The sequence below is a fragment of the Paroedura picta genome, chromosome 2 (assembly GCF_049243985.1).
Source record: "Paroedura picta isolate Pp20150507F chromosome 2, Ppicta_v3.0, whole genome shotgun sequence".
NCBI classification, from domain to species: Eukaryota; Metazoa; Chordata; class Lepidosauria; order Squamata; family Gekkonidae; genus Paroedura; species Paroedura picta.
The window spans coordinates 144,812,148-144,838,632 of record NC_135370.1 but is presented as its reverse complement, the minus strand read 5'-3'; the positions used below and the strand labels follow the sequence as shown (position 1 = coordinate 144,838,632).

General features: G+C 41.3%; 1 protein-coding gene across 2 annotated transcripts in view; it reads left to right on the top strand.

Moving 5' to 3' along the window:
• EGLN3 (egl-9 family hypoxia inducible factor 3) overlaps positions 1-26,260 on the top strand; it is a 42,087-nt gene extending 15,827 nt beyond the window's left edge. For both annotated transcript variants that reach the window (XM_077323070.1, XM_077323071.1), the window contains exons 2-5: positions 13,314-13,433; positions 17,170-17,306; positions 19,906-19,979; positions 20,656-26,260. In XM_077323070.1, coding sequence (XP_077179185.1) covers positions 13,314-13,433; positions 17,170-17,306; positions 19,906-19,979; positions 20,656-20,687 — 363 coding nt within the window. In that variant the 3' untranslated portion in view covers positions 20,688-26,260. The remainder of the gene's footprint in view (positions 1-13,313; positions 13,434-17,169; positions 17,307-19,905; positions 19,980-20,655) is intronic.
• Positions 26,261-26,485: the final 225 nt, after the last annotated feature.

Here is a 26,485-nt window from a genome sequence, read left to right as displayed (position 1 = left end):
TCACTGTTGTATCTGTGTAAGGCTAGGAAATAGCAGAGGGACTGATAGACCCCTCGACATTCTTAATCCCTGTCTTTTCTGTGTTGATTCCCTTTCATGAGCATAGCTGTGTGTCTAGAACATTGCATGCATTTTATGTTATTGACTCAGAAGGATCTTATAACAGCAATTTTTAAAATCCATACAGTATCAGCTAGGGAGGTATCCACAGCAGTTGTTTTTCCTTGGATAGCCTTGGTACAGGTCAGGGCAAGCATCAGTATCCCTGGAGGTGGGGCAGTTGCCAGGGCTTCTGGGGCAGAGGGTTTCACTGTTGCTTACCTACTCTCACATGCAACTCCTTGCCACCGGTCGATGTGCCCATTCACTTGCAAGCACAACTGATGCTCCCAGTGTTAATGGGGAAATGTATGTGGTTGGTGCACAATAGTGGTATGCCTGGGGGTTATAGCAGTAAGTGATACTAGCTGTATGCACCAGCCAGTGCTATCAGGAAAAATGCATGAATGTGGTGTAGGCAGGAGGTTGGAGTGTTTGTAAGTGGAGCACAGTCAGGTGGGAGCCTTATAGCCTGCACCTTAATCTCATGGTGTACCTTGTTAGTAGAAAAATGTGTGTCTTCACTGTGATGGGTTAGATCAAAGCAACCAAATTTTACCCCCTTCCCTTGGCAGCCTCCTATGTTCCCTCAAAGGAGGAAGTTGCAGAACAATATGTCATGTAGCACGGAGGGGTGCAACAAGAAGGGAGGAGGAAGCCAAAATTACACCTTTTATATGAATTTATATTCTGTTCAATCAACAACACAGATTGGCCAAGTGAGAGGAACCTTGGCCAAAGAAAGGTTGACTGGTCAGGACTTCTCCCCTTCTTACCCCTCCAGATCTATCATTGGCCATTTTGGGAGGGGGCAGGTTGATCTGCCCAAATAAGGAAAATGCTTAGCTGGGGGAAAAATATTTTTAAAAAATTAAATTTCCCCCAGGTGGCAGAACCCTTAAGGCATTCTTCTGTAACCATGAGATTCCAGGAAATTCTGGTTGAGAAATGCTCATTTAAATCATAGAGTAAAGATCTCTAGGGTCATCTAGTCCAACCCCCTGCAAAGTGCAGGAACTCACAACTAACTGCCTGCCCACAGTGACCCCAATTTCATGCCCAAGTTATCCCTCCACCAAAACTCTCCAGAATCCAGCCTGAACTGGAGGAAATTAGTGGTTCAAGAGTCAGACTGGGATCTGGGAGAGACAGGTTCAAATCTCCACTCTGCTGTAGAAATTTGCTGGTTAATTCTAGGCTACTTTCTCTGAGCCCCCTTTACCTCCCAAAATGACATAATATTATGAGTGCAAAATTAAGGAGAGAGTTGTAAACTGTTTTGGATTGTCATGGGGAAGAAAACCAGAATATATGTAACTAAATAAATATCCCAATGCTCATTCGCAGTCTCTTGGATTGGCTTGAGTTAGTGCTCTCCACCTGAAACCACCAGTTGCAATGCTGGAATGCGACTGGGCTCACTGTTATTTGTTTCCAGCTGTAATTCTCTCTAGAAAACTACCTTAAAATATGTATACTTAACTTTAAAGCATTCTTCAATATGTTCTCTCTACGAGTATTCTAGTGAGTAATTAATAAAACAATTAAGTGCTTTCAGGGATCATAGAGTTCAGAGTATCTCAGGCACTGCATGTTGTTCTGCCATATTGATATAGGGCTATTTAAAATACCTTCAAGCAGATTCGTTTTAAGGTTTTCATGCCTCTGCTTCCTACTGAAACCCTTAATGGGGAAAATCTGCTTCAGGTTGCTTTAATGAGCTCATGTACAATTATTTTCCTGCAAGTTTGAACTCTTGCTCTTTGTATCTCATGTAATTATCAAGAGACTTTCTCTGTGCATACAGTGACTTCCGCTCACAATGCACCAGGCATAGCCTGCTAGGAAATTTCCCTACATAAGCCCTATTGTCAAGAATGGAAGTTTCACGGCTGGGGATGTGTGGATTACGTATACTCTGAATGTTTGTAATCCAACCTTTTCCCTTAAAAATAATACTGCTTACAATCTATTAAAAGTTATTTGTAAAATACAGTGGGAAAACGTTTGTTTTACATTATAGAATCATAGAATCATAGAGTTGGAAGGGGCCATACAGGCCATCTAGTCCAACCCCCTGCTCAATGCAGGATTAGCCCTAAGCATCCTAAAGCATCCAAGAAAAGTGTGTATCCAACCTTTGCTTGAAGACTTCCAGTGAGGGGGAGCTCACCACCTCCTTAGGCAGCCTATTTCACTGCTGAACTACTCTGACTGTGAAAAACTTTTTCCTGATATCTAGCCTATATCGTTGTACTTGAAGTTTAAACCCATTACTGCGTGTCCTCTCCTCTGCAGCCAGCAGAACAGCATCCTGCCCTCCTCCAAGTGACAACCTTTCAAATACTTAAAGAGGGCTATCATGTCCCCGCTCAACCTCCTTTTCTCCAGGCGGAACATTCCCAAGTCCCTCAACCTATCTTCATAGGGCTTGGTCCCTTGGCCCCAGATCATCTTCGTCGCTCTCCTCTGTACCCTTTCAATTTTATCAACGTCCTTCTTGAAGTGAGGCCTCCAGAACTGCACACAGTACTCCAGGTGTGGTCTGACCAGTGCCGTATACAATGGGCCTATGACATCTTGTGATTTTGATGTGATGCCCCTGTTGATACAGCCCAAAATGGCATTTGCCTTTTTTACCGCTGCATCACACTGCCTGCTCATGTTTAGTTTACAATCCACAAGTACCCTAAGGTCTCGTTCACACACAGTGTTACCTAGAAGTGTATCCCCCATCCAGTAGGCATGCTTTTCATTTTTCTGACCCAGATGCAGAACTTTACACTTACCTTTATTAAATTGCATCTTGTTCTCATTTGCCCATTTTTCCATTGTATTCAGATCTCGTTGAACTCTGTCTCTATCTTCCGGAGTATTTGCCAGTCCTCCCAATTTGGTGTCATCTGCAAACTTGATGAGTAGTCCCTCCACCCCCTCATCTAGATCAGTAATAAATACGTTAAAAAGTACCGGGCTGAGCGCCGAGCCCTGAGGTACCCCGCTACTCACCTCTCTCCAGTCTGATGAAACACCATTGACAACAACTCTTTGCGTGCGGTTCTCTAACCAATTCCCTATCCACCTAACTATCTGAAAATCCAGATTGCAGTCCTTCAACTTATCCATCAGAACATCATGGGGAACCTTGTCAAAAGCTTTACTAAAATCCAAGTAAATGACATCAACCGAATTTCCCCGATCCAGCAAACCCGTTACTTGGTCAAAAAAGGAAACTAGGTTGGTCTGGCAGGACCTGTTGGAGACAAATCCATGCTGACTTCCTTGGATCACCAAATTGTCCTCCAGATGTTTGCAGATCGCTCCCTTTAATATCTGCTCCATTATCTTCCCCACAACAGAGGTCAGACTCACTGGTCTGTAGTTTCCTGGGTCATCCTTCCTCCCTTTTTTGAAGATCAGAATAACGTTTGCTCTTTTCCAGTCCTCCGGGACATCTCCAGTCCTTAAAGAGGTTCCGAAGATGATGGAACTATGTAACTATTATGTAACTATGAATGTCACCATTATATAACTATCTGCCTAACTAGAGGATTTTCAACTGCCTTTTTCAAGTGACTCTGGTGGGCCACTTTGTTTGGGAAGGAGCCCCCCACCCCCACCCCATTTACATCTGTCTGGGAAGGAAGTACATGGTGCCCTCTTCATCTCTCTGCTCCCCCTTTCAGCTGTTCTATCATCTAGGGCTGCTGTCCCCAACCCCCGGTCTGGGGACCGGGACCGGTCCATGGATCAGTCGGTATCAGGCCACGGCTCGTCCTCCTTCTCGGCTGCTGCCTCGGGGGCTGCCCTGCCACTCTGCCGCCAGTGCACCTTTGGTGCTCTCCAGCAGCTGCCTCGACATGGCACTGCCCAGCTACTGCTGGCAGTGCCCCCAGTGAGCAGCGGGAAGTCAGGGGCGCCGGCAGGAAAGCAAGTGGAGCAGGGGCTCAGGTGGTGGCAACGTCCCTCAGCAAAAGACTACCCCCCCCTGGCCCTCAGCAAAATTGTCAAGCGTTGACCGGTCCCCGGTGATAAAAAGGTTGGGTACCACTGATCTAGGGGAAGAAGATGAGAAGAGTCTATAAGACAGAGCTGTTCTGCCAGGCCTAAAGTTGAGTCCAGGAAATAAGTGTGGCCTCCCTACTTACAAGTTAACATCCATCTCCAATGATATGAATGCACTTTATGTACCCCTCTCTCAGAAAGAGGTGGCCCATCTGAAATTGAGATTTACTTTTAATGTTTGTGATTTTAAGACTGGCAATTTTATTGGTTTTGTGTTGTGATTTTATGTAATCAGTGACTGTTGAGAGCTGCCCTGAGACATCTGGGAAAGGGCTACATACAAGTGGAAAAACAAATGAAATAAGATTTTCTCTCCTTCCGCACTCTACTTAAAAATCCAATACTGGCCTGGTGCACCAATCTGTGAATTGGGCTCTCTTCTAAAATTACTGTATTTGTTGGGTCAGTTACACTGTGGTAATAATGCCACACTTCTTTTTCTTCTCTCCCCTATAAAGTGCAGATGTCTCACATCAGTTATCAGGGAACAAGTTTAGTGTTTTATTTTTCTGTGTTAAGTATTTATAAGCATATGACATTACAGTGTTATTTCAAGGCTTTTTCACACTTTATTTAAATCCATATTTTCATGTGTGCCTCTTCTTACTCATTGTGTTCATCCCTTGATAAGTAATACTCTGGCCATTTCCACACAGATTATTTGCACTGGGCTCTGTGTTATTGGGATGGAAGCTGTGAGTTTGTTTCCTGCTTCCCCACAGCATTGTCATTCATGTGTATGCCTTCTGGAGATTTCCTAGCTATCTCTCGCTTCTGCACAAAATTGCTTCGCTCCAGAATTTTGGGAAGGACAGTAACAAATCCTGGATGGCTGCCGTGTAGGTGGGAAAGTTCAGGTTTTCTTGATCTTCTCCACAAGCCCACTGTTTTTCTCACAGTGATCAATTGTGCCACCAGTAAGTGTTTAATTTTTAAACTCAAAAACAGGAATGCAACATTACAATGATAAGGTCTTGTGAATCCTGTTTTGCTTTTTACTTCTCTAGCCTTGTTAGTTGCAGAGCTATAAGGGAATGGGAGTGTCCCCAGAAGAGCCTTGCATTCAGCTAACAGGAACAAGCTAGTGGTCCCTGGCCCTAAAGAAATGTGGCTGGCCTTGAACAGAATGAGCTCCCAGTAAACATCAGGGCCCTGTTGGAGCTCACCGAGCCTGTAAAATGGCGCTCTTCCACCAGGCCTATAGTTGAGGCTAGTAAAATAGCTAACATCTAATGTGGCTTCCCTCTTACAGTGCACCCTATCCACAGGATCCTAGGGTTTTGGCTTTAGACTTCTGGTTTTAGATTTTTCAGATTGTATCATTTTTAGCATGGTCTTAATGTGGCTAATCTGTATTATTACTATGTATATATCGTCTGCCGCCCTTTTAAAAATTTAAATTAAAAAATAAAAAGTTATCCTTGACAAAAGGGTCTAGAGGTTGTTGCCTTTTAATGAAAGCTGGGAATTGAGAGAACCTGATACTCATATTGGGATAACAATAGTGCACTTTGCTATAACAACATTTAATTATGTTGATTAAAATAAAAACACAGCCTAGTGGTGTGGCTATCTGGCCACTGACAAGGGACGGGGGCAGGGAAACTATGGGTAGCCATGTGGAAGCCCCAGTGCTGTATGCATCTGGGGAACCCTTCTGTGTCATTTGTATATTTGTTATTTTGAAGGGTGAGTTGAGGATTTATTTTTTGAAGTAGAAAATGTTGGGGAAATAAGGCTGGGATAAAAGCAAGACTGGACATTTCCTGGAAAGGAAGTGTCCCAGCTGCCACAGCTGAAAATCCCCATGCCCAAACCTTATCTTTATTCTTCATCTCAGCCCAGAGAAACAGCAGTGTTGCATTTGAATAAAAGTTGCCACTTATTTTCCTGGCAAGTCTACACTTCCTCTAGTACTTGCACAACAGCCAGAAATATAACAGGAGCAGCTATTCGTGCCCTGGAAGAGCAGTGAAGGGAAAAAACTATCCTGCATCTACAAAGAGAACAGCATCCTTTCCTACTGGAATTACAAGCTGTAACCATAGTTGTAATGTTAAAAACATGGATTTAGAATTTCACAAACCTGTTCTTCGAATCTCCTCCCCCCCCTCCCCCCAAAAATAAAACAGCCAATCTAAGTGTTTTTTGTTTAAGTAAAACATTTGAAAGGATGTGAGAAATACAAAAGAAAGGAAGGTGTGTGTGTGTGTGTGTGTGTGTGTGAGAGAGAGAGAGAGAGAGAGAGAGAGAGAGAGAGAGAGAGAAAGAGATAATAAAAAGGGAGCTTTCAGCAAGAATCAGACAAGAAACGCTGTATGTTTTGTATGTGCTTTTCCTTCCCTCAACAGTTTCGCTGTGAAGTGTACTCTGGAGTGAAGTTTGTGTTTGATTGCTGATAGCCTCACGCTCTGCACGTAGCACTGTCATTAAGCCATCATCTTGCTGGCAAGGAGCCAGATCTCACAACAGCTCTGAGGAAGTCTTCCTAAACTGAAACAGCTTTTGCTGATATATGTGTGTGTCTGTGTGTGCACACGCATGTGTATCAGTTGCTGTACCAAGTGTGTTTACAGCTGCTAATTGGAGGCTAGCTCTTGACTATCCCGAAGGAAAAATAATTAATTTCTAACAGCCTCATATTCCAGTTTGCAATGGCAAGGCAGTGCACTACCTGCTGCGAATAGGTTTTCAAAATGATGTGCGCTTCTGTGAACATAAAGAGGGGAAGGATTGCTGCATTCCATTTGAATTTTTTAAAAAAGAATTTTAACATTCAGGATTGCAGCAAAACTGTAACAGCAGAATATGAGTGCTTGGAGTTAAATATTCATCCTAAATAGGGCATGTGGCTGAAGAACCAGCCAGCACCCTTCTTATACAAGGATGAAGATTGTTTCAGTAATTAGATGAGACTGGGGTGTTCGTAGCTGGCGAAGTTATGATTATATTGCCAGACAATTCCATTCAACCTCAGTTTATTTTCTTAGCCTCAGCTTTTTGCGTTGTGATGGAAATGTAAGGTGTCAAATGCAGGCAATTTGGAAAGATTTTGATATTGGTGGGGTTGCAGGATAGATTTATTTGTTTGTTTTATGTATTTGCAAAGCCTAGAAGCATAAGACAAAATCAAGCCATTAATTTTATAATTCTCAAGAGGACATGTTTGTCCTGAGTACTTGCTGAGGGCCAGACCAGATGTGATGGTGTTGCCAGGCCCTGTGGATTCGAATGCCATTTTAAAGCCTAGTAAGGTGACTGATCAGGCCTGCAGCATGGTGGAATGAAGTGCTCATCATCCGTCCCCCCTTCTCGTGCTGAAATGGGCACGACCCCCACACAGCTGTTCCAGCCCTTGAAAAGATGGGGACTACCTAATCCACCTGTCCTGCAGGCCTTCATGACATTTTTAAACCAGTTGATTTAACTTTAGAATGGTGGTGCCATCCATGAATTGGGCCAGGGGATACTGCCATCTAAAGGTATAATCTCCTACTTCCAAGTCTCTCCTTCCGCAGCCCTCAACCAGTCATTTATTAGTGAAGGAGGGAATTTTGAATCCCTACTTTCATTCACATTGCTTACTGGTCAAATGTCTAGACTCTTGATCAGTGGTCTGGAGATCTCATGGGAGTAGCAAGTTTACTGACTAATACTATGACTGAATGTTCCACCAAATAACCAGCGCAAAGTGCAATAAATAATTAGAATGCCATCTTAGTCAATGCAACCACAAATACTCAAATCTATAATTAATGCTGAAAATGCTAAAAGCAAGCATACAGCAAATTGTAATTGTATTGTTCCATGTATTGTTCTTATGTTATTGTGTAAACCGCCCTGAGCCCCCGGGGAGGGCGGTATATAAATATAATAAATAAATAAATAAATAATAGTTTCACAGTGGCATCCTAAACTAAATTATCTTTTAACCCTAATGGTTCACAAGCTGTCACAAGCTATCATGCTGTTTCAGATTGCACTGTGAGTGTAACAGCTAAAACTTATTTTAAAGTAAAATATTTAGCAGCAAGAGAAAGATTAATAATATAGAGTAAAATCAGCTTGCAGTTTCACAGCAACACCCTGAAAATCTTACCAGCACTACCGGCCCTCAGTGCTCTAAAACAATCCATCAGTCTAAAAGGCCTTCTGGAAAAGATTTTCAGATGGGGCGAATAGATGTGTGTAAGCTGCCCAGAGTGCCACTTTTGACAGAAAGGCGGCTATAAAACGTTTAAATAAGAAAACGTATGAGGTTACTTTATGCCAACTCAGATCACTGGTCCCGTCTTATCTATTCTGTCTGTCGGTGGCTGTCCGATATCTCAGGCGAAGACCTTTTCCAGCTGTGATCTTTTAGATCTTTGTCACTGGAGATGCCGGAGATGAACTAAGAGACTTTGCAAAGGCATACACATGCCATGAAATAAACTGCTGTTAGCCTTGCGGATGGACCCCAGTTTGGGGTATGCTAACTCTGCTAAAATCACTCTTTTCATTTTCCTATTATGTCATGCTAAGACAATGCAGTTTTAATTGACACTAAGTGAAGACTCAGGGAAACCTAGATAGGAACATTTCTACAGTTGTGAGGAGGACTGAGGAGGGCATTTCAGATTGCCATGGGAGGGGAGGAGGGTAGCCAGCTCAGGGTTGGGACATTCCTGGAGATTTGGAGGCAGGCAAGGTTCTGGGTTGGGAGGGACTTCAGCAGGTATACAGTCATTGAGACCATCCTCCAAAGTAGCCATTCTCTCCCAGAGTACTTACTGCTGTTCTTGGGAGATCAGTTGTCATTCTGAGAGATCTCCAGGCTCTAACTGGAGGTTGGAGATATGGGGAAATTGCTCTCTGCAGGTGGAAATCTTTGCTTCTGTGCACATTTGTCTAGCCTTGAAACCAAGTTAAAACAATAAAATTTTCTGAGATAATTTTTTGTCTGTGTTGATTTAAAATAAAACTAATGATTGCCATCTATTTTAAACCCATTTTAAAGTTAACAAAGTTTGTTTGAATAAGGGTAATCCTATCTGCCTGGTAACACCCATTTTATTGCACCTGTATTACAACTGTCAAAAGACCATAATTTTTGCTTTACGATTTTGTCTGTGGTATGGTTGTAACAGCAAAACATTCATTATAAATGAATCTGGGCTGTCCTCAGACTAGTATTGGCCCCTCCTTATCTCTTTATCCCCTTCCATCAATAAAAATATGTCCACATTCATAATGAGTCCATGATTTAAAGGGTTATGCAAACCACAGATTGTGGCTTGTTCTTCCTCCAAACTCTGACTCTAAATCAGCCTTTTCCCGCCTTTTGACCATGAAGGTACCATGGAAATATTTTTCAGGCTTCAAGGTACTAGGAAGTGATATCAGCTGCCACTGAGAGAAGCCTCAGCCAGCAAAGGTTTAAATGGCCAGGGCCTCTCCCCTTCCCACCCCCTTCAGGCCCATCATTAGCCATTCTGCGAGGGGGTGGGTCAATAAGAGAAAAATTAAAAAAAAGAAATAAAACCTTTTCCTTGCTTCTTCGCTCAGAGCCAGAAAGAGCAGGCACCATTTTGCAAACTCCAACATTGAGGGTACCATGGTTGGGAGAAACTATTCTAAACCATAGTTTAATCTCGGTTTGGAGGGAGAAGAAACTATAGTCTGTGGTTCAGATTTAAGGCAATCTATGGTTTACTATGTAAGTGAAACTACTGAACCACATGCAGGAAAAAGAGGAAATACTCCTTCAAGTATTGGCAAACTGTGATTTATCAGTACACCTGAACAGTGTGTGCATGTTTGGGGTGGAGATGGGGTTTCCTTTGCAGCCATCCAAAGTGGCAGATATGTATGGCAATTTATGAACATTAAATCTGGGTTGCTCAAATGTTAATTTTGTTTTCTTGTTGGCACTTGAGTGAATCCAAATGTAGTCCCAATAGTTAGAAGCCCTGAAGAGGCCAGGTTAATCTGTGCTGGAATCATACCTGCTGAAGTTCTGATAAAACTTGATATTATTTCCACAAGCTCTAGGAGGGCTGCAATGATTTCCCTTCATTGTTCAAGCTTTCACCCAAGCAGTGATAGTGATGGGGAAATTATAAAATGTTTCAACACTTCTTTTCTTGCCTACATTGTGCTGCCATTTATCCTGTCTCTCTGGGGGTTTTTCTCATAAAAAGGTGATTGAGCCTTTGAGAAGCAATATATCTTATACAAAAAATATATGTGCATTTAAATATATAAATCACTTTTCCCATAGTGTCAAGAAAAATAACAGTACAAATGGAAAACAAAAGGAAAGCATCCTGGACAAACCTCAATATAAAACGCTTTTTAAAAAGTGCTAAAATCCCAACTCCTAACAAACTACCAAAATAATTTGGAACAGCATTTTGGAAGATTTTGAGAAAACATCCAGATTCTATTCAAGCCAATAATCTAGTGAGAATTCTGCAAACAGGCATAATGATTATAGAACAAAAATCAGTAGGATTCAAGAGGATTGCACCCTCTCTCTTTTTTTTGCTCCAAGCAGCTCAAATTCTGCCTGAACTATCTTTAAACTGCTAGGGGAATGGTATAAATGGTTAAGGGCTAAGTGGGTGGAGAGCGGGCAGGGCTGGGCCGGGTGAGGGCCCAGCCGGAAGGCGCAAAGGAGGAAGGGGGAGGCCTTCCCCCCCAGGCCCAGAAGCGCACCCAGGGCCTCGAAGAGGCCCAGCAAACTCCGTACAATTTCCCCCCTCCAACTCATCCTCTTCACCATACGGGAATGCACTATTTTTTCTACACAACAAACAACTTAATCCCTCCTTCACAAACCACTACTGCACATTCCCCCCTATTATCTCTATACTTTCCTAAATCTCTCCCATCCCTTCTGCCAAAAAACTTACAATACCCCTGCCACAAACCCACTATCAGGCAAGACACTCTCCCATCCACCCTTTCTAGTGCCTGTTGTGTTTACAAGTACAATGGGCCTTAAAGCTAGTTTCACCATATTTCAGCAAGAGCAGTCCACCGACATGATGGGTTATCTCACTGATTAAAGCTTGCATCTGGGACCTGGTATTTTTCTTGTTCATTCAGATCTCCCTTTCTGATGGCTATGCAGATTGCAATGTCAGTCCTTTGGTTTGTGCAAAGAAGATTGGGAATAATTAGTCGTATTACACTAACTAGTTGCATTACACTAACACTACAGCTTTCGTCACATCCTCTTCAACACATTGTGGCACAAGACCTGTCTCTCACTTTCCTGTCTCAGATGAGGACTTCCCAGGAAAATAGACAGTGATGGTAACTCCTTGTGTACATACCCTTAAATATTGGATTACAATCACTATCACTATAAATTGTGGCCTCATGCCTCTTTTAGTATCTCCCTAGTTGTAAAAACAGGCTAAATGAGTACGTGCTGTAAGAAAGATCTTTTCCCTCCCACTTCTAAATGTGTGTCGTTTTTTCTAATCTTCAGCTGTGCCTTGTGGTTTTAAGGGTGTTTTATATTTGGTTTTCTGTTGGATTACCCAAAACGAAAATTGGTGGTGTGTAATCTGTCTGAGCAAAAAGTATTGCTTCTGAAAAGTGCTTGGTGACTTCTAAAGTGCAGTCCTGCCAGCAGACACGTACCCACCTTATGGAAGCACAATTTGTATATCTTTACAGAGATCTTGGTCTGAAGTCAGTGAAGTTTCCCTTCCTTTAAGGCATTAGCAGTTGCTGGCGCTTTCAGACATAAGATACAAGGCTGCTTGAAGGAGGAAACCAGAATTGCTTGAGCACTTTTTGAAAAGAGGGTGAGAGAGAGAGAGAGAGAGAATTACTCAGGTGTTTGATACCTAAAATAAATGACACTGTAGTGAAAAGTGTTACTACAACATCAGAGATGCTCCTTCTAATAAGAGCAGACTTCTCATGGAAAATGAAGCAAACTAGCAGATTGTTTGAGCATCAGAATTGCACCCTGTCCCAGGCTTGCTGTCCTCCCAGAGGTTGGACCATGCTTCCAACCAAAGCACAGTATTATCTTGACAAATCAGTAGCCAGACTCTGAATAAGGCACCTTCCTGAGTTCTGCATAATTGCTCTGCAGTTCCTTTGCAAAGCAGTGTGTATGGGGGGGGGGGAGGAGGCTTTTTCTCCTATGCCAGTCATTTTGGGGTGGCTCCCCCCCTAAAATTGCAGTGTTCCCAAAAGCTGGAATGAGCTAGGGACCCCTGGACTAGAATGTAAGACATCCCACCCAGACATGAATCTCATTGGGTGTCTTTGGGCTGGTTATTTTATATCACCCAAACCTTTTTCGCAAAGTGGTTGTGTGTATGTGTAGGGGGTGTGGAATTGACAACTGTGTATACAACCTAAAGGTAAGTGAAGGAAGGGTGAGGTGAAAATGTGATAAATACAGATGTGCTTTCTTGTAATATCTCATTTGAATAGAACTGGAATGGATAAGAAGGTTACTTAATGCAACCATATTTATTTATTTATTTGTTTATTTATTTGGATTTCTTACTCACCTCAAACCCGGAGGCGAGTTACAAGACATAAAAACCCAGTAAAAAACATACAGTTAAATCTATAAAATACATACAATTAACAAACATAATAAAACAAGCACAATAAAACAAGATGCGGCAAAGAACTCAAACCTATCTATACCGCCCCCAAGTAACCCATCCTAGAGGGTGGGGAGACAGAGGGCGCTAGTTGGTCTTTGCTACTGGTGCTGTAAGGGGCACTCAGTTGGCACTTGCTTAGTGCTCACTCATTTCTATAGGATTTTTACAAGAGAATTTCACCCAAGATAGTGCCAGTTGCACCTACATGAATCCTGCTTTAGAAAACCAACAAAAAATATAAGTTCTTTGCTGCTATTATTATTGAGTTGCATGAGCTTCAAATTGCTAACTTGTTCATGAAACATTATTTCACATTCTTCACTAGGATCAATGTTCTTCAGACCCTATTGCATTCAGTTTCACTAGAGTAGGGATTGTGTTTGTAAAAGTGTTTTGTGTAAATAAATTCATTAATTGGATGATTTGGAAAATTTGGGACTACTTACTGAATCACCACAGCAGAGTTTATAGAAAACTGGGTTAATTTATGAAAAATAATCTCTCTCTATTTTTATCTCTTAGGCTATGGTAGCTTGCTACCCTGGGAATGGAACTGGGTATGTGCGTCATGTAGACAACCCCAATGGAGATGGACGCTGCATCACATGCATTTACTACCTGAATAAGAATTGGGATTCAAAGGTAAGCTGATCAGTTAAAATGCACATGAAAAGAAGGCTACTCTCAAAGCAGCTTATATTTTGCCCATTTATCTGTTACTTGGTTATCTTTTCTTCACTGAATTTCAAGCAGCGTATATGGTTCTCTTCCCCTCTACCTCACAACTCTGTGAAGTAGGTCAGGTTTACTGAAGACTTGAATTTGATTTCCCCAGTCCAAGCTGAACCCCCAGCCCCTTACTTATATCACGCTGTCTGTGTCAGATTGTAAGTTTTGCAGAATAAGAACATGTCATTGTTTACAGAAATTGATAAGGAAGAACATAAAGGTCCTGGTGGGATCAGGCTTGGGAGTCCATCTAGCTTTATCTCACACAACAGCCAACTGCTTACCTCTAGGGCAGTGGTCCCCAACCTTTTTATCACCGGGGACCACTCAACGCTGGGGACCACTCACCGGGGACCACTCAACGCCTTTTACTGAGGCCCGGTGGGGGGGGGGGTAGTTTACTCCTCTACTCTCAACCACTTCCCTAAGGCTCTCTGATCACTATGGTAATGTTTAAACATCCCTTCAAAATAAGATACAGACACGCCACAACAATGAACATAAGGAACATTTTATTTTCATGCAAATTTTAACTCATGGCAATGACAAATCAATGGGAACCCTGAGCTTGTTTCTCTGCAACGAGATAGTCCCATCTGGGAGTGATAGGAGACAATGACACCCGAAGTGTGTTGTAAAGGGCCGGGGGGGGGGGGAGAAGGCGTCCTTCGGGGCCCACCTCCAATTAGTTGAAGGACCACATGTGGTCCGCGGACCACAGTTTAGGGATCGCTACTCTAGGGGGCCAACAACAAAGCATTGACACTGAAGCCTTCCCCTAATATTGTCTCCTAGCACTGGACTTTAATGCCTCTGAATGTAGAGGTTACCTTGGATGGGGGAAAAAATTACACCCACAAAGATATGGGACTGCTGAAAAAGATTAAATAATGAACGATAAGGGTGGTTGTGGTCCCATGTCCTTTGAATTATTCCATGCACAGCAGTTTTTAAAGTAACATTTAAAACATTTGTGCTTATTTTTGGGTCTTGTACTATGTATAAACAATAATGGAAATCTTTTTCATTGAATGATCCCGCATACTGTATCCTCATAACAAAATGAATACATTTGATAAAATACATTTTTAGGGGCTTGGAGGCAGGTAATATAACAGAAAAAGTTGGCATTGTGTCCTTGGGGTTACTAACTATCAAAAGCATACTAACTTTCAAAACCCTGAATCTGAAAGAAAAGCCTTATTTACATTTTTTAAACAATAGTAATGTCCAGCCCTTTTGTATGCTAGGGAGGTCTTAGCATCTGCTTGAAGTACAAGAGAAGAAATCAGGTTAAAGTTTTGGAACGGAAAGTAGAGCAGTGATATTTTCTCTTTGGGTTTTTCAAACTAGTTTCTGTTGGTTGGACAGTTCCTTGTGTAAACTTCCATATCAGTCATGTCATTTTGCACATTTTATTTTTATCTGCATATCTCAATTTTCAAATGTTTGTCTAAACCAGGGGTAGTCAAACTGCGGCAAATGCTGTCAGGGGCTCATGGGAATTGTAGTCCATGGATATCTGGAGGGCCGCAGTTTGACTACCCCTGGTCTAAACCTTCTTAAAGTGTGAATGTTACGAACTGGTGCATTTTCCAGATACAGTCCTTAGGGAGTCAGGACTGGTTACGGTGCTCTATTGCAGTGGTCCCCAACCTTTTTATCACCAGGGACCGGTCAACGCTTGACAATTTTACTGAGGCCTGGGGGGAGGGTAGTCTTTTGTTGAGGGACGTTGCCACTTCCTGAGCCCCTGCTCCACTTGCTTTCCCGCCAGTGCCCCTCACTTCCCACCTCCCACTGGGGGGCTCTTGCCAGCAGCAGCTGCGCATTGTCACGCCGAGGGGGAGCCGCAGCCATGGTGGCCGCTGGAGAGTATCAAAGGTGAGCCGATGGCAGAGCGGCAGGGCAGCCCCTGAGGCAGCAGCTGGGCAGGAGGACAAGGAGGAGCCACGGCCCGGTACCAACTGATCCATGGACCGGCATCGGTCTCTGGACCGGGGGTGGGGACCACTACTCTATTGAATGTGTAAACCAGGGTTTATCTGTATGATCACCCTCAGCTTTATTCCTTTGGCAGTATTACTGACTCCCATGTGCTTCTTCTTTTGCAATTTAAGAATCATCTAAGTGTGGCTTGTTACCAGAGGTTTTTTTATTGGGTAATACCCAAATACAAACTATATCAGTGGTAGTTGTACTCAATAGTGATAGCAATGGCGTTGGAACATGGCATCTTACAGAATAATGTAAAGCAATACAAGACATGTGCATCTTAGCACTTTCAAGTATGCAAGATACACACATTTATGGTATTGTCAGCCTGCACCTCAAGACCTTAGCCAGCTTCAGTTCCCCATATACATAGCTGGCTTGGGAGACTGTGGGACCAAAGCTGGCTTTGAAGACTTGTTCCTTTCCAGAGACAGCAGGAACAGTGGAATCTATCTGGATAGCCAGAATTGATTCCCCACACCTTCACATGAAGCCTGCTGGGTGACCTTGGGCCAGTCACAGTTCTCTCAGAATTCTCTCAGCCCCACCCACCTCACAAGGTGACTGTTGTGGGAAGAGGAAGGGAAACTGTTTGTAAACCACTTCAAGATTCTTTGGAGAAAAGTGAAGTATAAAAGACTAGATTTTTGGCCTCAGCATATGATTTCCTAGGAGAAAACAAGTCTTTTTCTTTTTCTGCTGTGCTTCTACTGAAGAAAAGGTACTGAGCAGAAATCATCAGCTGCTGCCGTGTAAACATATCTCAAGGTTTCTAACAGCACTTATGTAGGTGCTAATGGAAGTAGTGAAGAACACTAAACAAGCAGCATTAAACAATGCAAATATATCCAAGTTATTTATATTCAGTCTCAAGCAGAGTTACTACAGTCAGTCCATTGAAATCTTTGCGTAAATCGGGACTAACTCTGCATCAAAGTGTGCCGGTAACAGAAGAATGAGGAACTATTGTCACTATGCAGTGAAAACATAACATCTTGTCACTCACACGGACGTTTACCATCATTAATATTTCCTTTGTTTCTGTGCATGGAAACATCAAGTACTAAAGTCTTGGCAAAAGGTGCTTTCTCTCCCCACCCCCCATGCACACTGTGAATAGCTTATTTGTTTTATGGACAGTACAAATTGTAGAGCACAATCTCTGCAATACACAAATGAAGGTAAAGCATAAAATTATATATTTTACATACATGTTAAATTAAATAAGAAAGTATTAACAAAAAAACCTTTTCTGGAGCCAGATTTGTTTCTTGTCTTTGAGAACCATCTTAAGCAAATCTGCTTAGAATTCCACTTCAGTCCATTCAGTGGGACTTACTCCCCAGAATGTTTTCTTAAGATGGCACTGAAGGTCATGCCATCAGCACCACTATTCTTTGAGAAACAATCTCTTGTTTCTTTCATTGGCAGCCAAACCTAATTCTATTAATCTTAACAGGTGAGGGGAAGTTGGGCGTGCTGAATATCCCTCTGCTGCATTTTGCTGTTAGTATTTTTGCTTGTTAAATTAAACATTCTATCCCATTTCTTGTGCATTTAAGAAGAAAATTGATTTTTAAGGCCGGCTTGTGAATGACCCAATAAAAGTATTAAATAAACAGTTTTTTTATTTCTCTCGTTCTTTTCCCAAAAGCTTCATGGTGGGATTCTCCGAATATTCCCCGAAGGGAAGTCCTATGTAGCAGACGTGGAACCTATTTTTGACAGACTACTTTTCTTCTGGTCAGATCGAAGGAACCCACATGAAGTGCAGCCTTCCTATGCAACAAGGTAATAAACGTGTGGTTTTGGGTTTTCGGATCCAGAGAAACAGACCATATGATCTGAAAGCATTTGGTGCCTGTTCAGTCCCAGGCAGCTCAGTTACAGGATTTCACGTAGCAGAACTGAGAAAGATTTATGTCTGGAGGCTGTGGAGAGCTTCTACCTGTCAAAGTGACACTCACAAAACTAAATGGATCAGGGGAATCTGCCTCCACATCATTTCTTATGTTCATAAAAGGCCCAAATTAGGCCTTTTAGAAATACAACTGACTTTTCAAAAACTTGACCACATGTTCAACAAAAGCCGTGCATGATATGTCTGATAGCTGCAAAATACATGCAATATGCAAGAATGTAACTTTTCTGTGGGTGATCTGATTTTGCTGTTTTTGTAGTTTGTCATTGTTTTTCTCATTTAAGGTTAAAAATTCGAAATCAATATATCAAAGACTAATTGTGTTGTACTTCTGATTGCTATTCATAATGCATATGATAGCAATGACTATATGAAACAAATACACACGGAGTATGACCATGATTGCTATTGTCTACTCTGACTGGCCATTGTTCTCCAAGGTCTTAGGTAAAGGCCTGTCACATGTAATACCTAATAGTTTTTAATTGGGGGGGGCCAGGGACTGAACCTGGGATTTTTGCATACATAGCAGGCACTTTACTGTTTAGCCACAGCTCCTCTGCAAGGAGACATGCAAGGAAACAGGAGGAACTTTCCCACTCTCCAATCAGATTTCTTGCCCAATAATATTGGTTCCCTAAAGCAGGGTTTCCCACCCACATTACCAAGGTAGCATACGGTGTTGCAAAGGCCCCTTGATGACATTGTAGCATGGAGTTTTTCAAAATGTCAGTTGGAGAGAGCCTGTGAAAGAAAAGGCTTTTACATGTTTTTTTTTTAATTCTATCCTTATTTGGGCAGGTTGAACTGCCCCCTCCCAAAACAGCCAATGATGGGCCTTGAGGGGTTGAGAAAGCCATTTAAACTTTGCCATAATTAAGTTTGCTTTTAAATGGAACAAGCTGCAGTTTGTGAGGAAGTGCACAAGGAGGGGAGGGGGAAATACTTTGGAAAATTCCTTTCCCAGACTGAACTCCTGAATCACACGCCCCAGGATTATGGCTGATCCCCGTCTTCCTAAACAATCTTGTCTTCCCATAGTACTCTTGGTCCTAATCTGGCCAGTTTGGTTGGGGTTTATTTGACTATTGTAAAATCATATTTTTCTGCAGAACTGGGATCTCCTCTAAATGAGATTGAAACACTTATATTGACTAGTTTTTATGCTTTGGGGACCAAACGAGCTAACCACTTTAGTGTTAGATGCAGTGAAAAACGTGGCTTTTTGTGAAATAACATACAAATGGTTGGTCTGATGGCTCTCAGTGTTTTCATAGAATCATAGAATCATAGAATAATAGAGTTGGATGGGACCTCATGGGCCATCTAGTCCAACCCCCTACACTATGCAGAACACTCACATCCCTATCGCTCATCTTTTAATTTATTTATATTATTTATGATTTAATTAATTTAGTCCGACCCATTGCGACCCTATGGACAATGATCCTCCAGGCCTTCCTGTCCTCCACCATTCCCCAGAGTCCATTTAAGTTCGCACTGACTGCTTCAGTGACTCCATCCAGCCAATGGTGTACATATAAAACTATAAAAACATGATAAAATCCAATTTGTTCTGTAGCCACCAAAGTATAGCTGGCAACTTGAATGATTCTGATGGAAGTGAGACTATCCCCTACAGAGGGAGCCACATATGGGGTGGGAGAAGAACATGGAGAGGAGATGAGGGAGACCCATAGCACTTCGGAGTTGGCCCAGTCTCAGCCATTGTGCTTCAGGATGCTGAATCTTATCTAATCCTGTACAAAAAGACTCCGAATGCCTGCATATTTTTCTAACCCCATCCTTTTACACTCAAACAAGCTTTAGCATAGTGGATGCTTTAAATGCAACACTGTCGTGCAGCAAATTATTTGCAGGCAATAGATTACTTTGCAGCCAGTATGTCATTGCAAACCTCAACAAGTGTTTGTGTTGCTGGCTTGTGTAAATCAAGTTTTAAACCTCTTTTACATGTCCTTCTACCATCATGGTTGCTGCTAGCTCTTATTTTCTCCCCCTTGGATCAGGGCAAGTATAAAGAGTGCTGCCCATGTGGCACTTCCCAGTGGCACATTTATCTTATACACAAATGATGCCTGGGTAATTGGGAGGCTCAATTTGACTGTAGGTTGGCTCTTAGAATATTGCTAGGTAATATCTCATAAATCCAATTTAAGTAAGCTGTTTGGTGCTACCTTGATATCTGTAGAGATCTAAAACCTGAGGGAGACAGATCCAGAAAGCCAGCTTTGTTTGCCTATTATTTATATGCCTGGTGTGAATAGAGCTATGCTGTGCAAGTCTAGACTGTCACCTAAGGACTCATCCGGTTGCTTAGTAATGTATTCCAAATGTTGCAGCAAATCCCTGTTCCATTATTATATTTGTATAAGAGGGAAAATTCTAGTGTTCCGCTCTCAGTCGGGTAGCTTTCAAAGATGTAAATCGATTTCCTTTCCTTTACAGATATGCCATGACTGTATGGTATTTTGATGCTGAAGAAAGAGCAGAAGCCAAAAAGAAATTCAGGAATTTAGTTGGTATGATCAGTTATTTACAGTATTATCACATTTGTACAATTATAATAATACTGTGTTGAGATATCAGTGGCTTATTAGAATTAATGTGTGAGGGATGCACACCTGTGACTTGATCCTGCAAAAGCAGCCTGCACATGGAAGTGAATTTCTGAACAAAGAAATAGCGCACTAAGATTGCTCCAGTTTGCATTAAGTTCTGCAGGGCCTGCAAAATGGTGCTCTTTCACCAGACCTGTGGTTGAGGCCAGGACAGAACAAGAACAACTATGGGTCTCCCTCTGCCTTCCACCATTTCAGCTTTTCCAAGTATGAGAGACTTTCCCCCACACAGAAGGACTTTCTGCCACAGGCTTGAAAAACTGATATAGAATGCCTGGGGAGGTATGGGAAGGGAATAGCAATAGATAATTTTAAAACTGCATTGTTTTCAATAGATTTTACTGATTTTATTAAAATTTCTCTGTAAGCCACCCTGATAAAAGAATCATATTCTCATTGAAATAAAAAGCAAAGCTCACATTAACATCCAAGATGCCAGAACTTTCTCAAGGAAAAAGGGTGGTTTATTGTAGGTGGAAAAAGGGTGGTATATATACATACCAAGGTGGTACATTGTTTGGTTTGTATTGCATAGATCTGCTCATTAACTATGTCCTCTCTTTCTTCAACCTTACAGATGGAGGGAAGACAGAAGCAGTTCTTAATTAAGACTGAGCAGTGATTTCCCAATGCAGTTCTTTTGTAGCGATGTTTTTGGGACTCTTTGCAAGCAATAAGATCCAAAGATGACATGGTCTGTTTTTAGTGATTACTGGATGCTCTTCTTACCCGCAGATATGCACTATTTTGAGCACTGTTTAGTGTTTGCATATTATACTTATGGTACTCATGGCCACTTCCTATCATACCTGTCCAGCATAAAAACACCTGTGTTTTCTACTTGGCTTTCACAGAAGAATGCCACTAGAAATTTTAGATGGTGAAGAAGATCACCAAGCCCTCCTGCTACTGTTGACCAACTGGCCTTTCGCCTTACTGGAATTAAAAGATACTAAACATTCAAAATAGTTGGGGAAACCTAACTCTTATATTTGCACTTTATTTAAATATTCTGGTTCAACAGGAAGGAACTTTGGTGGCAGACTGCAGATGGCAACCTGGAATGGAAAATATTGAACTATGTATTTGCTGAGCACCAATTTTGTTATGCTCAATGTGGGGCCTTTGATGGGTTGCCTGGTCACTTTGCTATACAGACTATTGGCTTAACTGTCTTGTATCATTAATTTCTGAAAAGGATAAGCCTCCCACTTGCCATAAAACTGCCTGGATTTGATCCACATAGCTGAAGTCAAGCAGCAGCAGTGGTTCCATTGCTTGGCCTTTCAGAGCCCCAGGACAGGGGCAGAAGCAATTGTGCAGCTGTCTACTAGTTTGTGAAAAGCATCCTTTTTCTAAAATCAAATGGGTCTCTGTAGTCTTTTTTTTTTTTTTTGGTGATGGGGGACTTTATTTTATCAGAAAACGTCCCTTCAGTTCCCATCGAAATTTTTAAACTTTTGGAAAAGTTGATGACAAACTAAATGCCAAAAATCCTTTTTTTAAAAAACAAACAAAACAAAAACAAAACTTGATCTTCCACCAGCCACACATTGAATGACAGAAGTGAAACATGAGAATCCAGCTTCATGTTTTTTAGACTCGTGAATGCATGGCGGATGACTTTAGCCAATTAGATTACATGGGATACAATCTTAAATCAAGCTGTGATTAAATTTCTCATAAGCATTAATGGGGCTAGGGATTGTACCATTGGATAAACCTAATCACGGTTGTTTTTGAATCTATGAGAACGTGTGTTTAGTATTGCAGCCCAATTCTTAGATTGGCTGGGGCAGTGAAAAGGGTTTTCAGGGGGGATATGCCGGTTGCTATTCCTACACAATCCTAAAGAATTACCCTTTGGGCAGATGCACTGTGAAGATGTATTAAAACAGGGCTCTTAACTTCCATGCTATCAAGTCACATTCACACTGCAGGCCAGATGTTTGTGTACTTCTGTTCTTTTGGGTATAATCAGAGCAAAGATAGCTTCAGTCCTAGCTGCTTAAGCTTTCCTCCATCTATTGTATTGTGTACGCAGACAGGATGAGTAACGGCTGAGCACTGATTTTCCCATTCTAGAGCAGACATGAAGAATTTGCGACTTACTCAGCTGAACTCAGTCAAGTCATATATTGTGGCCTGAAAGCTACTTTCCAGTTCTCGGCTATGGCAGGAAAACCACCAAACCAGGAGGTTCATTGAATCCCTAATGGGCCACTGTACCTGGCTGGTTTGATTAAATTCAACTGGTGGATCATGTTATGCACTCCTCTTGAAAACATTCACTTTGTAACTTTTCTGTTCTAGGTGGTAAAAACCAAATCACGCTTAGCAACAATATCTTTGTTTCCATCAGAATATGTAATGTAAACACTATGTTTATAAACACATTCCCTTCATCAATATCTCCAGCAGCATTGTGTCAGAGCACCTTCTTTGTTCTTGCTGTGCATATATTTTCCTCCATGTGCTGTCACTTTCCAGGAATGCTAGTAGACCCTGGCAATTTCCCCTCTTCTCTTCCATATTAACCAATCTGTTCTTCGGCCAAATCATTTCCCACTGTTAATTTTTTATGCCACTAAAGATGACATGGCTGTCATATGCCTCACTCAAGGACAAGCATATTGCTTCCCCAGACATGAAGCCAGATAACAAGACCAGTATTTTGGATGGGCCCAGCCTTAATCATATTCTGTTGAGAAAATTTCAGGTAGACAATAGTGCAGACTATAAAAAGCAATATATTTAATGGGACTTATTTTCCCCACAAAGGAGGGTTATCTTGTTGCCTGCAATTGGGGTTTGAACTTTCAAGATATCATGGAGTGATTTTGGGTGGGGCCATGCTCCATGATAGAACATTGTTTTTCTTGCAGAAGGCTCTGGATCCGATGCTCAGCAGTTCTAGATAACAGAAAGGCAGTAGAGGAAAAAAGTAAGGCAGTGAAATACCTCCACCTGAGACCCTCTGGAGAACTGCTGGTATTCCAAGTAGACAATACCAGCCTTGCTGGTCTAGTTGTCTGCTATTTTTCATCTTCAAGTGTTCATGGCAAGTATTTTCTTTCAGTATTGCCTTGAAGAGCAATATGTAACCAAATAGCCTTAGGACATAAAGCTTTTATTACATTTTAGGAAGAAATAAATTGTTCTCTTGGACTTCCATAGATAAGGTACAGGAGTCAGTAAATTCCATTTATGTTAGAGAACTCTAAATTACCAAAATCTATCACATTTTTCTGTATCCAGATTCCTGAGTACAAACATTATGTTCAAGGTTCTTCCACAAAGTGTCTCCATTCATGCTGTTTAGGGGCAATGTTTTTTGGAGAGTGCCCAAGGCCAAATGGGGGACACATTGTACCATTGCAGTTTGCCCCTCCTGAGATTTTTCTTTTTAAAAACTGGCTTTTGTATGTGAGACAGTAAGTCCCACTAGCATTTAAAAAACAGAATGTCTTGTTAGAATTAAAAGATGTTCTAATTTTTTTTTAAAATAAGTGGTGGTCAGAACTTCCATCCATGTGACCCGGCCACTTCTTCCTATGTACTATTTTGCCTGGCTCAGGCTAAACTTTTCAAGATCACTCTTGCCATAACTATATTCAAATGAACCTTCCTTTAGCTACTGATGTTTGGATTCTACAGAACCATTCTATTAAAAGTGCTTTCCTCTGGTGCAAGGCACTTTCCTTTGGCAGAAGAGACTCTTGGATTGGTAGAAGGCTGCTTATACCAGAGGAAAACCACCACCATTAGAACACATTGGAGAAGAGTATGGCAAGATGCTTAATGGAGTTAAAGAATAATGTATTTATTTAAGGAAGATGTTGGTTACAAGTGGATTGAAGTGTTTAAATGTAGAAACATTGGGTAAGATACTCCATGAGTTTTTCCACAGGTGGAAGGATTTCCTCTTGCAGAATGCAATATTCTTTCCCCTCCCCCCCTCCTGTGACAGTCTGAAATGCCCCCCAGCATCTCACTGCCTGTCATCACGGTTAGTCAGCTGAGGAACATTTTTAAAGTATTTGTGCTGTAGGCATTGAACTTTACAATCAAGTTTGCTTCACACAAGACATTATTCTTGTATGGGTATAGAAAAATGGGTCTGTATTTATGCACATTTGTGACTATCACAGACATGCCACTTTTGCAGTTTGTACACACATTAGGAAACCGTGAATAGTGATGAGTTCCCTTTACATATATGTGCAACAATGACAAAAATCCTGTGCATGATCTTCCCATATGATTGTGATGATGAGCATTTCCTTTCCCCTGTCTTTGGTGAATCTGTGTTCCTGACTTAATCTAGGACCAGATCAAACCTGAGGAAGTCAGGCTTCAAGTTTGACTCCCTAACCTGTTCATGGTCTGACCAGGATGCTCGGAGATCTATGATGAAGTATTTTTGCAGTATCCCCCCCCCATTTTTTAAATAAAAATCCTCCATTTCTACAGAAGTTCTGCCTGTTCATATCTTTGAACGATCTCAAAACTTGAAAAAATGTGGAGTTATCCGAAGGAACATTTCAGGGATCTATTGGTGCAGTATTAACTGAATTTCGGGAGTGGTGGGGGGTATATTTCTGCAAAATGAATATCTTCCATATTATTATTTTACAAAGTTTTAAAACGTTTTGAAATTCTTTAGAGGCCTTTCCTATAAATCTGTATGCAAACAAAAGGTAGGAAATGGTGTTAACAACACTGGAATGAATGGATTAACAAGAAAGTGTTAATTTGCATGTTTATGAAGAGTCTCAAAATCAAAGGTTCGTTTCATGGTCCCTCTGTCACCACAGGAAGGTATCCTTAAGAGGGTGGGATTGAAGGTGTGAGAGGGAAAATGGAATAACTGTACATTTAGCATTAGTAAAGGTTACTAGGCACTTTGTTTCATATTGTAAGTTCAGACAAAACAATGAACGTTAAATGAAGCAGTGTAATCCTACTGCTATAGACATCCTGACGGGATACCCACTATTCAGATGCAGCTGTGCACAAGCCCTGACCCAGTTCTTCTCAAGTGAAAATGAACTGCTGGGCCATGCTTAGGTGTACAAGAAAATGAATGATACTTATGGTTCTAAAAGATTATGTAATTTCTGGGGCTGTCATTTGACATTCAGACTGATCATTTAGCTTTTAATTCTTCAAATTTTAATACAACTATAAAACCAAAGTCCCCCCTTAGATAAGTGCCTTTCTGAAGACACTGCTGATAGGGAATAATTTCTCATAAGACACAAAACAATTAACTACCACTTATTACAAGGAAAACCCCACTTTAATAAGTATAAGGGTCTGAAGAATGGAATGCTTATAATAACTAGAACAAAATGCTTTAAAAATAAGTACAAATCTTTTCACTGTTGTTGAAGATCCAGATTTAAAAGATAAGTCAACTGGTTTCATCTCTGCACTGTCAGTTGGAGTTCTTTGTTTCTTATTGTTACAAAATTATTAAGCTGTCATTTCATCTTGGATAGAATGCAGACTATCTGCTGATATTTAACAGAATCTGGAAGGGAGGTCCCATGTAAAAAGTTTGTTTTTTGACAAGAGAAGAATGGTATTTATTGTGGTGACCCACTGATGAACTGGGGACCAATTTTAATTTTTGGTGAAACACTGCTAACCATGTTTACTCAGAAGTAATCTCCACTGAATTCTTCCAAGTGCAATTTCTTTATATACCATTAATTTTCAACATTCTCATTCAAAGAAAGTGTTCACTGTGAAATCAATGTTTGGCAAGAAGTCCAGCTACTCATAAGGGGGGGGGGGAATGCATTGTATTTTTAAGCCTCTTTTGTTTTATGAATCGGGGACTTCTGGAATTTAATCCTTGTTCTCACCTAGTGTTTTACTCCAACCCTGTTGATTGGATAACAACAGAATTTTTTTTACAATAGCTGGTTCTAGTACTGCTCGCTTGGAAATTGGCTCATTTGCTGGCAAATCATTATTTTTACTCCTCCTTTGACTTACTCCACACCAATACCTCTGGGTGTGAATTTTGGGCGTATCAATTGCCAGGCTGCATGCTGGTCATCTTTGCTGGCAGGTGGGGTGGTTACATTGTGGTATTTTGCCATCCAACCCATATTTTGTGTCCATGTTATTTAAAAAAAATGTAGAATGCAATAAAGTGTTGCAAGAGTCAATATACACTTTGTCATGTCATTTTCTACACTGTCTCAATTTTTTCAGCATCATGTTTTCTGATAAGCCAGGAGAGGATGAGAGCCGCATGGATTTATAGTGCTGGGAATTTTAGTGGAAATCTATTATTCATTATTGTTGGTTTTCCATAGACTTTAGGCAACTTGGAGAAATTACCACTGAAGGAAAAAGATGTTTAATCACTTAACTGCATTTTTATAATATTC